Raw genomic sequence first — 14,506 nt, forward strand, 5'->3', positions numbered from 1 at the left:
TACTTTTCTTGCAAAAAAGACCAGGCGCGACACAAAATTACTGGATCCCGGACTGATGGATGTAACGTTAAATCCTTGCAGTGAAGTGCAGCCCCTTAGCAGTCAGATAATGGTGCGCAGCCAATGGGATTTTTACGTGCGCAGCTTTTTGATTTAGTGTTGTCTTACACTTCCTATGTTTCATGGACTGTAACGGTAAGCTATGTGTTTATTTATTATGTGTTATTTCATTTATTTGATGAAATTATAATCAGACACTTCAACCCCCCCCCCCCCCCCAAAAAAAAAAAGAAAAACTCTTCGGATCTGCACGATTCACACAAGTCCCCCAGACAGCCGTGAAAAAGGCAGCATCCGCCAAAAGGCGCGCCGTTTGCATCCCTGGGTACTCAAACATGTCCTAAAACAACCCTTAATGTTAGTTTTCAAAACTGTGCAACTCACCGAGTGGTTAGTCGTGTTCGTTGATGTTCCAAAATAACTAGCGTAGCGAAACACAGTTTCTGTGGTGTTTTATTTGGCATTTTGTAAAATCCCATTGATTTCTGTTGGAAGACTCATTGCACGTTGATATTACTGCGCCACCGTCTATGCTTCAGGTTCAAATATTGAGCGGAAGTTTATACACGGTTGTGAGGTGTCTGAATAAATAGTTCCACAATAGGCCTAGCAAATAAGATTGCTGGAAATCATACATTGCGCTGATATATTTGCTTTTAATAGTCAACGAACCACTCGGTGAGTTGCACAGTTTTGAAAACGAACGTTAAGGGTTGTTTGAGTAGCCTACAGTATGCCTGTTGGCAGTAGAGTTTAGATTCTCTGCCCGAGCCCGAACTTGACCCGACCCGACCCGACCCGCGGGCCGGGTCGGGCCGATATTTCCAGCCACTATCCTCGGGCCGGGCCGGGCCGGGTCCTTGATCAAGCTTGCTTTTTTTTCTTTCTAATCATTAGCCTACTTGGGTGGGGAACTAAAGCTATGCCATAGTCAGACTCAGAAATATTTTATATTTATCAAAGTAGGCCTAAGTAACAAGTGTATACAAAGTTATACAAGTTAGGCTCAGAGTTACAAAATGTCAATTGTAATGTCATCTGCGCAACACGTGTCATGCGCAGCTTCTCCACTCGCACACATCACACCGGGCCTGCTGTGCTGTATTGTGTAGCTTAAGTGCAACGTGAAGCTTGAAGATGTAAAGAAAAAAAATGAAAACAGGGGAAATAACTTCGAGGAAGTTTGGAGAAAAGTCGGAGGTATGCATTTGTCAGGTATGCTTTGTTGCGTGCATTAAGTGCGCACGATGTTCACCTATGACAGCAAAAATACTTTAAGATGAACATGAAGCAGGCTTGCCATGGCAGAAATAATGATAGCCAGCCTTCAATGTCCTCTAAACGGATTTCTGTAGCTCAAACAGCTCGGAATTGTAGTTGAGAACGTCAGTTATAATGGCCCACGTATTTAAAAAATGTCGGGTTTAAATCGGGCTCGGGCTCATAATTACAGTTAACGTGTCGGGCCGGGTCGGGCTCGGGCACAATGTGCACGGGCTCGGGTAGGGTCGGGCTTGATTTTTTGGACCCGATCTAAGCTCTAGTTGGCAGCCACCCTGAGCAGTCAAAGGCGATTCAAAACGAGTCAGAAAACTCGAGACAGGACCAATCGTCAAAATGTCGATGTCCACCACTCTAGTTCATTAAAAACAAACCAGAAAAGGGCCTTAAAGAGCTAAAAACCGGAATTTTCCTTTAAGATATTATCAAGCAAGATATTTTGGAGGAAGCAAAACATGCTTGAGGTGTTCTCTCCACAGGAAACAGCTTTTTTAAAGGGCCGTGTATCTATTATTTCTGTCTTTGGACATGAGGTGGCCTATGGGAGTTGTATTGCCTGCTGGCTGTTCCATTAATGGCACTCTCTCGCTATTATTTGATATCCTCTGCGGTCATAGGGTCTTTTGTCTTTATATTGTTGTCCTTATATTATATATTGTTTCAAGAGATGTCAGCACAAATGCAATAATACTTGTCCTGGCCTTCTCTCAGATCTAGCCAGCCATGTTGGTTTTTTTATGCCTCCGTACTGACATGTTTTCGGGTTGTCCATACGTCTGTCAGTCCTGATCTTGTAAACGTGATATATCAACAATGCTTCGAGGCACATGTTTCAAATTTTGTACGAAAGTTTACTTGGACTCTAAGATGAATTGATTTGATTGTGGAAGTCCAAGGTCAAAGTTCAAGGTCACTCTGACAACATGTATGTCCCGTGAACACAAGAATGCCTTGTGGCACGTTCTTCAAATTTGGTATGTTCATACTTAGGCCAAGTATGAACATTCACTTGGACTAAATCAACTGGTTAAAATCCTTACCACTCTATAATGCATATACATGCCTCGCCACTCAAATTAAGGGCTGCATGAAGGCATACCACCACGACGCGGTATTTCTAGTTCTTTTCTCTATGACATAAACCAGGGTCAAACATGTTTTTGTACTAGGCACCCAAAGGCCTAAATAAAACTCTTCAGTAAGCAGTTAAGAATGAAACATTCCCTTTTTGCATTACAAGATGAAGACATTCCAGACATGCCCATTCTGAAGTAAAATTCTGGTGTACTTGGTAATGGGGATGGCACTTTGCAAAATTAGTTGTCTGTTTTGAGATGAAATGCCCTAGGCGATGAAGACTGCCTTAGGGGTAGAGGAGGCACAACCCAGTGAAAATCTCTTCTTTTTTTTTAGTACAGGAAGTGGTGTGTGAGAGGGGGCCCTAAACAAAAGCTCCTTTGGAGCCGATTTCTGTTTTAGTTCCATTTTGAGAAACTTCCAGTTTGCCATAGACAGCGGGTGGTGGGGTGCACCTTGGGTCTGGTTGGGGTAGAAATGCTTCCCGGGTTGTTTATTGTAGGTAGCGGTACACCTTGAAGCAGTGGTTCCCAGAGTCGGCGACCACCACATGGCCATCAGAGGTGAGCGCCAGGCCCTGGGGACCATACAGGGGGTCAGCCGATGTGTTGATGTAGGAGAGGAAAGAGCCACTGCTGTCGAACACCTAGGAGAGGGAGAGAGAAGGAGAAGGTGGAAAATGAGAGGTAACCTGCATTGTGTGGACAGCACAGTCCTGCACTGGACCTGAATTCAAGAAAGAAAGGCTGCAATAAACAAGGCTCACAATGGACAGAATAATAACTTCAATCACACTAAGCTTGGCCTGATATAAGTTTGAACGGGTGAAACATTCAAGGCTGTAGTGAGGAAGAATAAGATCAAATTGAAGAAAATGACGGCAGAGGACTAAAACTGCTGAATAAGGTTTTCATCAGATGCTTTTTTATATCATGGCATATGTCAAAGGAAAAGATGGCAGGTGGTTAAATGTCAACAACTGCAAACCTGTATCCTGCTGTTTCCCCAGTCGGCCACAATGATGTTCCCATTGGCATCTACTGCAACACCAGTCGGAGCATTGAACTGCCCGTTCCCCTCACCGTTCGAGCCAAACTTGAGCAGCAGCTCTCCGTCTGTATTAAACACCTGCACTCACAGGAAAGCACGTGACCACTCAGAACAGCTTTTCTCGGAAATAATGATGAAGGATTTTAGCCCATGTGAGCTATTCAGACATTCATGTTATCTGCAGCCCTTACCTTTACAGAATGGTTGTGGAAATCTGTGATGATGATGTCATTGTTACTGTTGACTGCAGCAAAGTGTGGTCCTGAGAATAGAGAGTGGAATGAGGGAGAGCGTTACCATGGCTGCCTCAACAACTCAACATGAGCATTTCATTTGAATCTGCCAGGCGTGTTACACACCTGCAAACTGTTTATCTCCGTTTCCACGGCTACCGAACTTGGCGACGAGCTTGCCGCTGGTCTGGAAGATGAGGACGGTGCAGGCCTTGTTGTCCACCACGATGACGTGTCCATTATTGTCCACAGAGACCCCCTTTGGACCCATCAACCTCCCGGAGCCCAGTTTACCCTTCAAATACAGCAGGACATCAACAGAATTACAAGTGGCAGTAAATCCCAACCAGTTGCACATGTGTAGGTCTATCACTACATAAACTAGGCGATCAGTTAGTGAATGGTGAATTGTTTTGTTGATTAATGCTGGTGGTAGTAGAGAAACACTACTTGACAGTGTGAAGAGTGGACATATTGCTCTAATGACACTCCTTTTCAGATATATTTGAGTTCATATTTGAGTATTATTCATTTCAAAGATTTGAAAAGGCCCACGGCATGGATCGATTTGAAAAGGCCCACAGCATGGATCATGGAGCGTACTTATGAGGAGCATGGAGCAAGCTAGACAGACAACCGGCAACAGGACCACTAAACCCTCCCATAGGGTTTAGAAGAGGAGGGGAATGAGAGGCGTGTAGAGGAAAAGAATGTGAAGAAGGAAAAAGGAGGAGAGGAGAGAATGAAGGATAAGAGCGATGAAAGGGGGTACGCAAGGACAGGGTGCAGAAGAGGAGATGAGAGAGACAAATCAGAGGGATGAGGCGGTAGAAAAGGAGGAGAGAAATAAGGTGGAGGTAGCTGAGAAGCGAGGGCTGGCCTTCTCCCAGTTGAGTGAGTATTGAGAATCTTAATGCGAACACAAGACATCTGAATTGCAGTTGTACAGCGAAAGACAAGAACGCAGCCGCCCGGTGAGCTGCAGAGACCGAGAGGAGAGGACGCAGAGTCCACTGAGAAAAAGAGAGAAGACGGAGGAGAATAAGAGAGCGCCCTCTGCAGGACAAAAGCAGAAGACAAGTCAAGTCCCACCGCCAGACGGCCACAGAAACATGGGCGAACGGAGAGCCATCGGGGAACATTACGGCCCACAGTGGAGAAGGGGGGGCGGCAGCAGGAGAGGCCAAGGCCACTGAGGTACACTGAGTGGAGAGTGGACACCAACAAGAGACCCGCGCCGGGAGGATGGACAGGGTGGACAGAGCGCATGGGGAGGACTGACATGGAGCGACAGAGCTACAGAGGGAGAGGGAGAGAAAGAGGAGGAGGGCAGCACGGGCCTTCTCAGAGGAACACTGACAACTGGTGGGAAACGTCAGTGAAGAAGAACTACTGGGCTTAACTGGGCTACTGGGCTTAAGAGTGTTATTTCTGAAGACTGAAACAGATGAACATAAACAAATGGTACTTGTATCAAGCATGCTGAATTCATATCAATGAAAATAAACATGATAATCATTGAATAATTTATCATTGAATGATAAAATAGTTGCTCTCAGAATTGTGGTACATAATACAGTTGAATTGTCCATAGCAGACAAAGTGTTGCAAGTGTTAAGGAATCTTGTGACCCACAGCAGTGCAAGTGGCAGAACCCTGACTTGTCTAGCCCTCATGTCCTACATGAACACATTTCACTGTCCTGTCGCCACGGTGACGAATGGAACTGCCAGCCACCAGTCAACAATGGCCTGATTATTCCAACATGGCCTTTAGGATCCGCCCAGAGACAGCTCCTAAATGAGCCGCCACAGTCCTCTCCCTCACTCCGACTCCAGTTACTGCCAATGACATCATGCACCTTTTCAGTGGCGCTGATCGCATTATCTCGTGCGGGATTCTCACTCTCTTGAGTAGCTGCTGCCATGGAGATTCCTCCCTAAACATCTTTTGATCTCTACTTCTAAGTGCCAACACATTTTATGGCTGCCAGAGGATTGAGGCAGTGATTAGTAGTAATTACTGGATTCGGGTTGAATATATAGAATTTCCTCTTTTTTTATTCTTTCAACCGCATGGTGTTAATGTGCTTGGATGGTGATTTTTTTTAAACTTATTCCTCAACACTAACCTGTGAAACCTAAAACTGAACATTTCTTTCCTCCTTTCTTTCTTTCTCTCTCTCTCTCTCTCTCTCTCTCTCTCTCTCTCTCTCTCTCTCTCACACACACACACACACACACACACACACACACACACACACACACACACACACTCCATTCCTATGGTGTCCTGTGATGTATTTAGTATAATAGGGGACCCTCTCACCTTGTATTTCCCTTCGCTGGAGAAGATGCTGACCCACTTGTTGTCATAGTCAGCGATGATGATGTCACCATTGGGATGGACTGCCACTCCTGTAGGCCGTTGCAGTTGTCCTGGCGACCGCCCTCGTACCCCAAAGCGGTTTTGGAACACCCCTTCATTGGAAAATACCTGACATATGGATATAACGCATATAACTGTAGTCAGATATTTTAATATTGTAAAAAGCCTAACAATATGGTATAAAGAGAGAACGCCATTACTTGATTACATTTCTGTCCGAAGTCAGATTTTTGAGGAGAGCGAAATGTAAGGATGACTTTTCCCACATTTTCTCTATCCTCCAACTGGTTTACAATTTCACTGAATGATTTCCAATTTCTCATGCATTAACTTGTACTCTGGGGAAGTTGCACCTGAATCTTTACTTTCCTGAACTCAAATGAAACTCTCCTGACAGGCCAACGGCAGCCTGGGAAGAGGGCCCTCTCTCACCTGCACGCACTGGTTATTGCTGTCTGCGATGAGGATGGTTCCTGTGGCGGATGCAGCCACTCCTTGCAGGTTGGTGAACTCTCCTTTATTTCTCCCTTTTGTTCCTGGAACATAGAATAGAGTAGAGTAGAGTAGAGTAGAGTAGAGTAGAGTAGAGTAGAGTAGAGTAGAATAGATTAGCGTAGAGTAGCGTAGAGTAGAGTAGAATAGATAGGATTAGACTTTAATTGTCATTGAGCAGTAGAACCATACAACAAATTTTGGCCTCTAAATACTAACTTTACTAACTTTCACATACACTCACACAATAAATAAATTAAGAAAACATTAAAACATTATCAAGGTATCCAATATTGCCCATTGCATAGCATCCCTATAGTGCAACTGTGCTGGCTGTGGGGTGGGAGGGCATGATTGGTCAATTCTGTGATGGCCCTGGGGATAAAACTGTTCTGCAGTCTGGAGGTGTGTGCTCTAAAGGCCCGATACCCTCTGCCAGATGGTTTGAGGGGTGTGTCTGATCCTGCAGAATATGGTGGGCTCGACAGAGGCAACAGATCTTTAAGATGCCGTCCAGTTTTTTCAGCAGATCTTATGATTCGATTGAGAGATTTCCTGTCCTTCCCTGTGCAGTTGGTATACAGTGCAGTCATACAGTATAATATCATGGTCGGACAACACATGCACGGTTCCCTGAAAGAGGCCATCTTGGATGAAATTTGGTGGTTGATGGTTATTCTTTTCACAACAAACACAACAAACAAAAGCTTCCTATCAGAGCATAAAGATAGCATGTAGGCCTGTGTTAACGTCTTTTTCTGCCACCCCTTCTGCACCTCCACATGCTGCTGCAGCTAGAAACAGCATCTGCGTTGTGTCATGATTATGTAATGTCCTGAGAATCGACGGCGTGAATTTGTACCTATTTTGAAAATGAGGTCGTCCTCTATGGGGTTGGCCTTCTTCTTTGGGGTGCTGAACATGCTCCCTGCCCGCCGCACCCCTCTCTGTCGACTGCGACTCCCCGACCCTGGGGACTTAGCGCCGCGCCGCTTGGCACCGCCCGACGAGCCGGACGAGCCGGCGTTGGCCGCGGAGGACGGCGTGGAGAGGACCTGTGAGTCGTCGGGGGAGCTGGTCACCCGCAGGTGGAAGGGGCTTCCCTTGATGTGCTGGTCGTAGAGTCTCACGGCCAGGCTGAAGTTGCCCTCTTTCTGGATGGTGTAGACAAAGTCGTACGTCCCGTTCTTATTGTCCAGGATCTCCCCGTCGGCGATGCTACCGTCCGGCGTGAAGACTTCTGCCGAAATCACCGCGTTCCCGGCCTTGCACAGCCCGCCGGCCTTGTCGCGTGTCACGATGGTGACGGAGGTTGGGATGCCTATGGCGCACTGCTCCAGGCCCTCGCCGGACACCTCGGTCTGGCTGGCCACGGCGCTGGTGGTGACGATGGTGCCCAGGTTGTGGATGGACTTCTTCAGCTCCTCCGACTCCATGTACAGGTCCAGCTGGTCATTCTCCTCTGGCTGCAGGGGCAGGCCCTGGCTGGCCAGCTCGTTCAGCCTCTCAGCCTCGGCACCGTGCGCCAGGAGCACGGCCGCGTCGCTGCCCCCATCCAGGGCCTGCTCGGTCAGGCTGCGGCTACTGGTGATGCTCTCCTCGCCCTGCAGCAGGGCATCCAGCTGGGCCTGCAGAATCTACAGACCACACAGGGATGGACCCATATGAAGGCATTATGGTCAAGAGGAAGATGCTGGATACACTCAGGAAGAAAACAAAACAGATGTTATCGTTGCCTTGATGCTTACTCACATTCACTTGACACCACAAGACAACACAGTGATCTTGGTTGCAAGTTACTATTTATGCCTGTGTAATGTCAAGGTGTTCTGCTCTACCCAATACAATCTCTCAAAAAAACACTGGATAGACAGTGTGTACAGAATACTCCACAGTACAACCACAGATCACTGTTTGCGTTATGTAGGAGTTATGGCTGGCCGTGTGAAATGTGGACAGGCCTTCAGGAGAGCGTAAGAATGTGCCCTGGACCTTCTGCTTGAGGGTGTAGGTGACCTCCAGCTCCATCAGCAGCACACTCTTGCGCACGTCCAGCGTCTTGTGGAGCTCGGCGAAGGCGGAATGGATGTCCTCCTCGATGGAGCTCCTCTGACCGCTGAGCTGCTGCAGGATGTCTCTCAGCGACTGCCGTGCCACGGCGATCTGTGGCAGTCTGTGGTGACGGAGAGTCGGGAGAGTTAGTCAGAGCATAATTCAGCCATTTCATGACCACGCAGCCATAATTCATTTCATGAATCAATCAGTCATTCAGCCATGCGACCAGTCAGTGAACTATCTAGCGGTCGCAACAAACCACCTAATCAATCAATCAATCCTAAAGAGGGTTTATGATCAAAAGCTAGAATAAACTAAAAGATATGTTTGCACAGATCTCAGTGTGCAGATTATTCATCCTAGTCAATATAAACATAACACATGATCGCCTGAAGTGAATCAATAACAATCAGCTATCCCTGAAAGCTCTGAAAGCTCAGGGATTGTAATGGCACTAGCTGTGTGTGACACACCTTTTTGTGTGTCTCTGTGTGACGCACCTGTTTGTGTGTCTCTGTGTGTCACACCTGTTTGAGTGTCTCTGTGTGTCGCACCTGTTTGTGTGTCTCTGTGTGACGCACCTGTTTGAGTGTCTCTGTGTGTCACACCTGTTTGAGTGTCTCAGTGTGACGCACCTGTTTGAGTGTCTCTGTGTGTCACACCTGTTTGTGTGTCTCTGTGTGTCACACCTGTTTGAGTGTCTCTGTGTGTCACACCTGTTTGAGTGTCTCTGTGTGACACCCCCGTTTGAGTGTCTCTGTGTGTCACACCTGTTTGAGTGTCTCTGTGTGTCACACCTGTTTGAGTGTCTGTATGTCACACCTGTTTGAGTGTCTCTGTGTGTCACACCTGTTTGAGTGTCTGTATGTCACACCTGTTTGAGTGTCTCTGTGTGTCACACCTGTTTGAGTGTCTGTGTGTCACACCTGTTTGAGTGTCTCTGTCTGTCACACTTGTTTGTGTGTCTCTGTGTGTCACACTTGTTTATGTGTGTTTGTGTGACGCACCTATTTGTGGCAGCGGTCACTCTCTCCTGCAGCGTGAGGCGTAGCTTCTCCACAGCGACGGAGAGGGGCTCTGTGGTGTGGTCGGCGTGCTCACCCCTCACACAGTCCTCACACACGGGCCCAGCACATGCCACACAGTACAGCTCCACCTCCTGCAGAGAGAGAGAGAGAGAGGGAGAGAGAGGGAGAAAGGGAGAGAGAGAGAAAGAGAGGGAGAGAGAGAGGGAGAGAAAGTAGTGAACATCATTGCAAAGGGTTTCATCACAACAGCAGGCCAGCAACTCCTGTTGTTCATGTGGACTTTCTACACTGAGGCATGTGCAGCTCCTTGGTCCTCTTTACCAAAGGACTGGACACTACTGCCTCTGTGGAAGCTGTGCACATACCAGTCAGGCGTTTCTAGAAGACTTCTGAGCCATAACATGACCACCAGCCCCATAAAGACCCTCACAGCTCTGGATATATGTGACACATTTATAGATATCGATAGGCCCTTGCCTCCATTTCGTCATCCCAGAGAAATTCAAACGACTTCAGTAAAAGCAGAGATGTTCCACTGCACATGGGTTTGTGATGGGCAGTGGTCTTACCTTGCGCTGGTGCTGTGCGCAGGTGGGCAGTGCCATCTTGTTGGGCAGAGCCTCCAGCACCGTGCACTCCTCACTGCTGCTGTCTGGGGACCTCTGCTGCGGCTCCACGGTGGCTGCTGAGGGACAAAAAGCACCCTGCGACAGACGACCCCACTGTAGCTGAGCAACAGAGCAGTTTGTAAATGTCCTATACAGACCTCAACTAAACACAACATTTGGTGTGCATTAAGCTTTTTCTGATCAAAACTTGAAATTTGATAACAAATGATCTCTTAGATCTGTTCAGAGTCATGGACTTGTACTGAGTACTCTCTCTCTCTCTCTCTCTCTCTCTTTCTAACGCCTACTCCTGCCTTTTTTCTTCTCTCTCTGTGTAGGTGTGTGTGGGCGTGGAGGACTCACCTCTCTGGCGCGGGGGGCGGTGAGTAGGTGGGTAGCACTGGAGAGCGTACAGTATACGGCTGCAGTAAAGATCAGGGACGCAGCAGTTTGGCACTGGAGCTGTTACACCAGAGGTGAGGAGGGGCGAAGGCCTGCGCAGACCACTCCATCTCACTCAAGGTCCTGCCAGAAAGACACAGGTTAGACAGTCGGAATCATACACACACACACACACACACACACACACACACACACACACAAGCACATACATACTGTATGAACAGACAGGTACAGTATACATATGTGCACACACACACACACACACAAGCTATTGTTGACACCTGGATGTAGAGCTCTCAGTGCGTATAGAAATACAGAAATACTGTGTTCGAAGACGTAGAGAACCAGGAAACATTTGCTTTGATGAAAAAAGTGGGTCAGACATCAGTCAGAGGGGGGGGCAGGGAGACGAGTCAGATCGGAGGAAAACCCCTTTTGGGGAGGATTTTACAGAGAACATTAGAATAAATTATACGCCATGAAATATCCTCCTCACAAAAGAGCACAGATCATCACCATAGCAACCCGACGTCAGCTCCTGCATGTGTGTGGGTGAAGCCTAGTGCATGGCGGCGTAGTGCAGCCTCGTTTTAACGCCGCTGCCGCCACTGCTGCGCTCGCTTGTGACTGACTGCTTGACTCTTCCAGGAAAAGAGCTCAGGGTCGTCTGTGTAGAGATTACCTGGATGCAAAGTGCTGTATTGCATTGTAGTTGTGATTTGTCTCTGTCTCAGACTGTTCAGCCCCTCCACCTCCACCCCCATCACCACCCCCACCCGACCCCCACCCGCGCCGTCTCTCTCTCCTCAACCCCATCCTGTCCCCCCCCTGTTTTGTAGCCTCCGATTCACTGCAGTAAAACACTGCAAAGGATTATGGGACAATCACTGTGTGTTCTGGGGCTTTCTGAGGAAATGTTCTGTCAGAGTTGAGACTTTGAGAGACCAGAGAGAGGAGCGATTTGTAAATGCAGCAGTGTCTCGATCATGGCTGGTGCCACTTCACAAGGGTGTGAATGTCATGTGTGCACATCTGTTGTATGGAATTCACATCCTTATCAGACAACATGGTAGCAATGTTGGTTTTGTACTGTAATGTTTCTCTAGTCAGATCAATTTGTGGATGATTAGACTTTTCAAATACCCTGTCTCCTACTGTCTTTGATATATTGTACACACTGTAAAGTTTAGTGTAGTCTCATTAAGTCTTGCACACTTCTGCTGTAATAAGGGAAAGTTAGATTGTAAGAGGGAATTTAACAACGTGAGTGATTCATAAGACAATGATGCATAGCTCTGTGCTCTCTAGACTACACATCCAGAAGAGTACCCTTGTTATGATTGTGCTTTCAGTTTAAGAGAAAGCTAAACAATCAACAGTCTTGCTTTGCAGGCAATGTAGCTCAAACCGATAAAAGCTATCTGGTCTGCTAACAATGGTGTATTTGATGGGAATGTGTGGTATGTTTATTTCCCCCTAACAGAACAATGTATGCAATCAAGCTCTGACTCATTTCTTACTGTAAGCTAATTAATCAAATCACAGGCGCAGTCAATCTACTACAAGTATCTTCAGGTTCAACCAGCGCAGCAAAACCCAAACAGCAAAAAAAGAGCAAAGCCTAATGAAAAAATTCACCATGCCAGTGGGCACAGACTTGCATTGACTGGGTTCAATGAGTAGTACTAGTGCACATAGAAAATGCTTCCAGCAAAACGAGAGTAAGGCAGGCTAATGAGAAATAAAGACATGATGTGGAAAGAGAGAACATCTGTTTGGTTTCCAAAAAATACAGTAGGTGTTTTATCCTATCCTAACAAATAATTGAAATAGTGTGTAAAAAAATACTATTTTTATCGTTTTTGTTCTGCTGTTCCATAAAAAAATCAGATAATATTATTATTCTTGGAGACCATGGCACCTTTACTTATGTCTGACTATCAACTACCACAAAGAATAGCAATGAGTAAGTGATTATACTTTCATGACATGATCAACCCCCAAACTCTAATTAGTAGTAGTACTACATTAACATGTACAGGCCTTCTATATTCATAATAACCCATCCCTGTACTCCCTGATATAATGTGGTTTAACAAGACACAGGGTGTATTGTAAAACCCTGGGACAGCCTGCTTGGTCAGCTAAAATTTAAACAGAACAAGGCATAGCCATTCTTTCATTAGCAGTTTTAGGGTAATAGGCTACTGTCTGACTCAGTGTTGTTACAGTGACAATGAGGCCTTTACAAGAAACCACAATCTGGATGGTAATCTAATCCAAAGGCAGCAAATCGTGAGCTATATCTTTAGCCTGCTGTGGTTTAGACTAAGTGTGTCATGTTATACTGACTGAAGAGCTGCGATTTATGTGCAATTAATCAGCTAGGAGACCTAAATTCTGGTCAGTGTGACCAGAAGACGTGTGAGAGTATGCTAATGGTTGAATGCTAGCTATGCTAGCTCTTTCACTGCTAAAGAGAAGACATGACTCATGGTTCAACTGAATGACCCAAGTGAAATGCATATGATCTTCTACATTACTCAGGTTAACACTACAGGCTGAATTACAAATTAATATCATATCCCTTGTGTAATCACACACCCATATTATATTATACGGATATAAGATTATACTATATATATATAGTAATAGTAATAACTGTATGTAATAGATTGAGACTTACCACCCAAATGTTGTTTTTGAAGCCTTTGTAACATAATCTTAAAAATTGTGAGTTTAACTGTGAAAACGTAGTAGGCAAGTTTGTATAATTTGTACAGGAATTGTTAATTTACTAATCAAAGAGCTTTGAGTCACTTCTTGTGTTAGAAAAATAACACAGTATTTTAGTTTTGTACTAGCCAATGCAAGATGTCAAGTTAGACAATGACCAACCCTGATATGAAAAATGACCGTGGCAGCAGAGCAGTGTAAAACTCTCTCTCTCTTTCTCTCTCTCTCTCTCTCTCTCTCTCTCTCTCTCTCTCTCTCTCTCACTCACTCACTCACTCACTCACTCACTCACTCACTCACTCACTCACTCACTCACTCACTCACACACACACACACACACACACACACACACACCTACACACAGATATATTTACCTCTTGGGGAGGAATCATGGCCCCTGCCCCTACAGTATCCCTAAAATACCCTCCTCATCTTACAAGATCACATTAATCAGGGTTTTTTTTATTCTGGAGAGCAAATCACTCTCTACAGCCACCATATGTCAGTGGCTCACATTGACAAATTAAAATATTACATTTGCCGCAAGTACTTCTGCTTGGCAAGGAATCATAAAAAGAAGAAATATGTTTTAGTATATTCAGTGCCGTGTCATTTAATCAATCTTCTCCCATTATAATGTGAAATGTTAAATCTTAGAGCAATGGCTAATGGGCCAAGATTTGACCCCTCTCCCAGTTCTCTATATTGAAATTGTGAATAATCTAAGTGAGGAGCAAAGGACAGCTCAGGATTGCCAGGCGTGGATTTGCAGAGTGTTTCGGAGCAAATCTGTTGTATATTGGGCTAGCGTCAATCAGGCTCAGAGATCAAAAACCTGCCAACTCAGAGCTCAGGTTTGCTTCCATTCAGGCAGTATCAATGGCCATCTACAGGGGTCCTGCTTTAAAGAACCATCATCAACCTCAGTATCTTTCCATGTGGGCGTTTTTTTTTAACATCCATTTCTGTCTTGATATTTGCTTCATCAGCTCTGCCTCTGTCCTCGTGTCACATTCGGACATCAATGACACAGTTTTCCATGAAGCCTAAGAGACATCGACATTCCAAGGGCATGCAGCACAACACATAAACATCC

The 14,506-nt window shown here is 45.9% G+C and overlaps 1 protein-coding gene across 1 annotated transcript in view; it reads right to left on the reverse strand.

Annotated features, from left to right (window-relative positions):
* Positions 1 to 2,911: 2,911 nt before the first annotated feature.
* The window catches only part of trim2b (tripartite motif containing 2b), a 12,482-nt gene continuing 887 nt past the window's right edge, over positions 2,912 to 14,506 (reverse strand). The window contains exons 2-11 of the mRNA XM_076288415.1: positions 10,234 to 10,392; positions 9,644 to 9,795; positions 8,574 to 8,754; positions 7,444 to 8,218; positions 6,522 to 6,625; positions 6,030 to 6,197; positions 3,828 to 3,996; positions 3,660 to 3,730; positions 3,406 to 3,546; positions 2,912 to 3,064 (exon numbers count right to left, since the gene is read on the reverse strand). Of these exons, the coding sequence (XP_076144530.1) occupies positions 2,912 to 3,064; positions 3,406 to 3,546; positions 3,660 to 3,730; positions 3,828 to 3,996; positions 6,030 to 6,197; positions 6,522 to 6,625; positions 7,444 to 8,218; positions 8,574 to 8,754; positions 9,644 to 9,795; positions 10,234 to 10,392 (2,073 nt within the window). The remainder of the gene's footprint in view (positions 3,065 to 3,405; positions 3,547 to 3,659; positions 3,731 to 3,827; positions 3,997 to 6,029; positions 6,198 to 6,521; positions 6,626 to 7,443; positions 8,219 to 8,573; positions 8,755 to 9,643; positions 9,796 to 10,233; positions 10,393 to 14,506) is intronic.

This window comes from Alosa pseudoharengus, unplaced genomic scaffold (genome assembly GCF_046254945.1).
Source record: "Alosa pseudoharengus isolate Yale_2024_CS ecotype anadromous, Long Island Sound unplaced genomic scaffold, YU_APseudo_1.1 YU_APseudo_1.1_scf_17, whole genome shotgun sequence".
Classification (NCBI taxonomy): Eukaryota; Metazoa; Chordata; class Actinopteri; order Clupeiformes; family Clupeidae; genus Alosa; species Alosa pseudoharengus.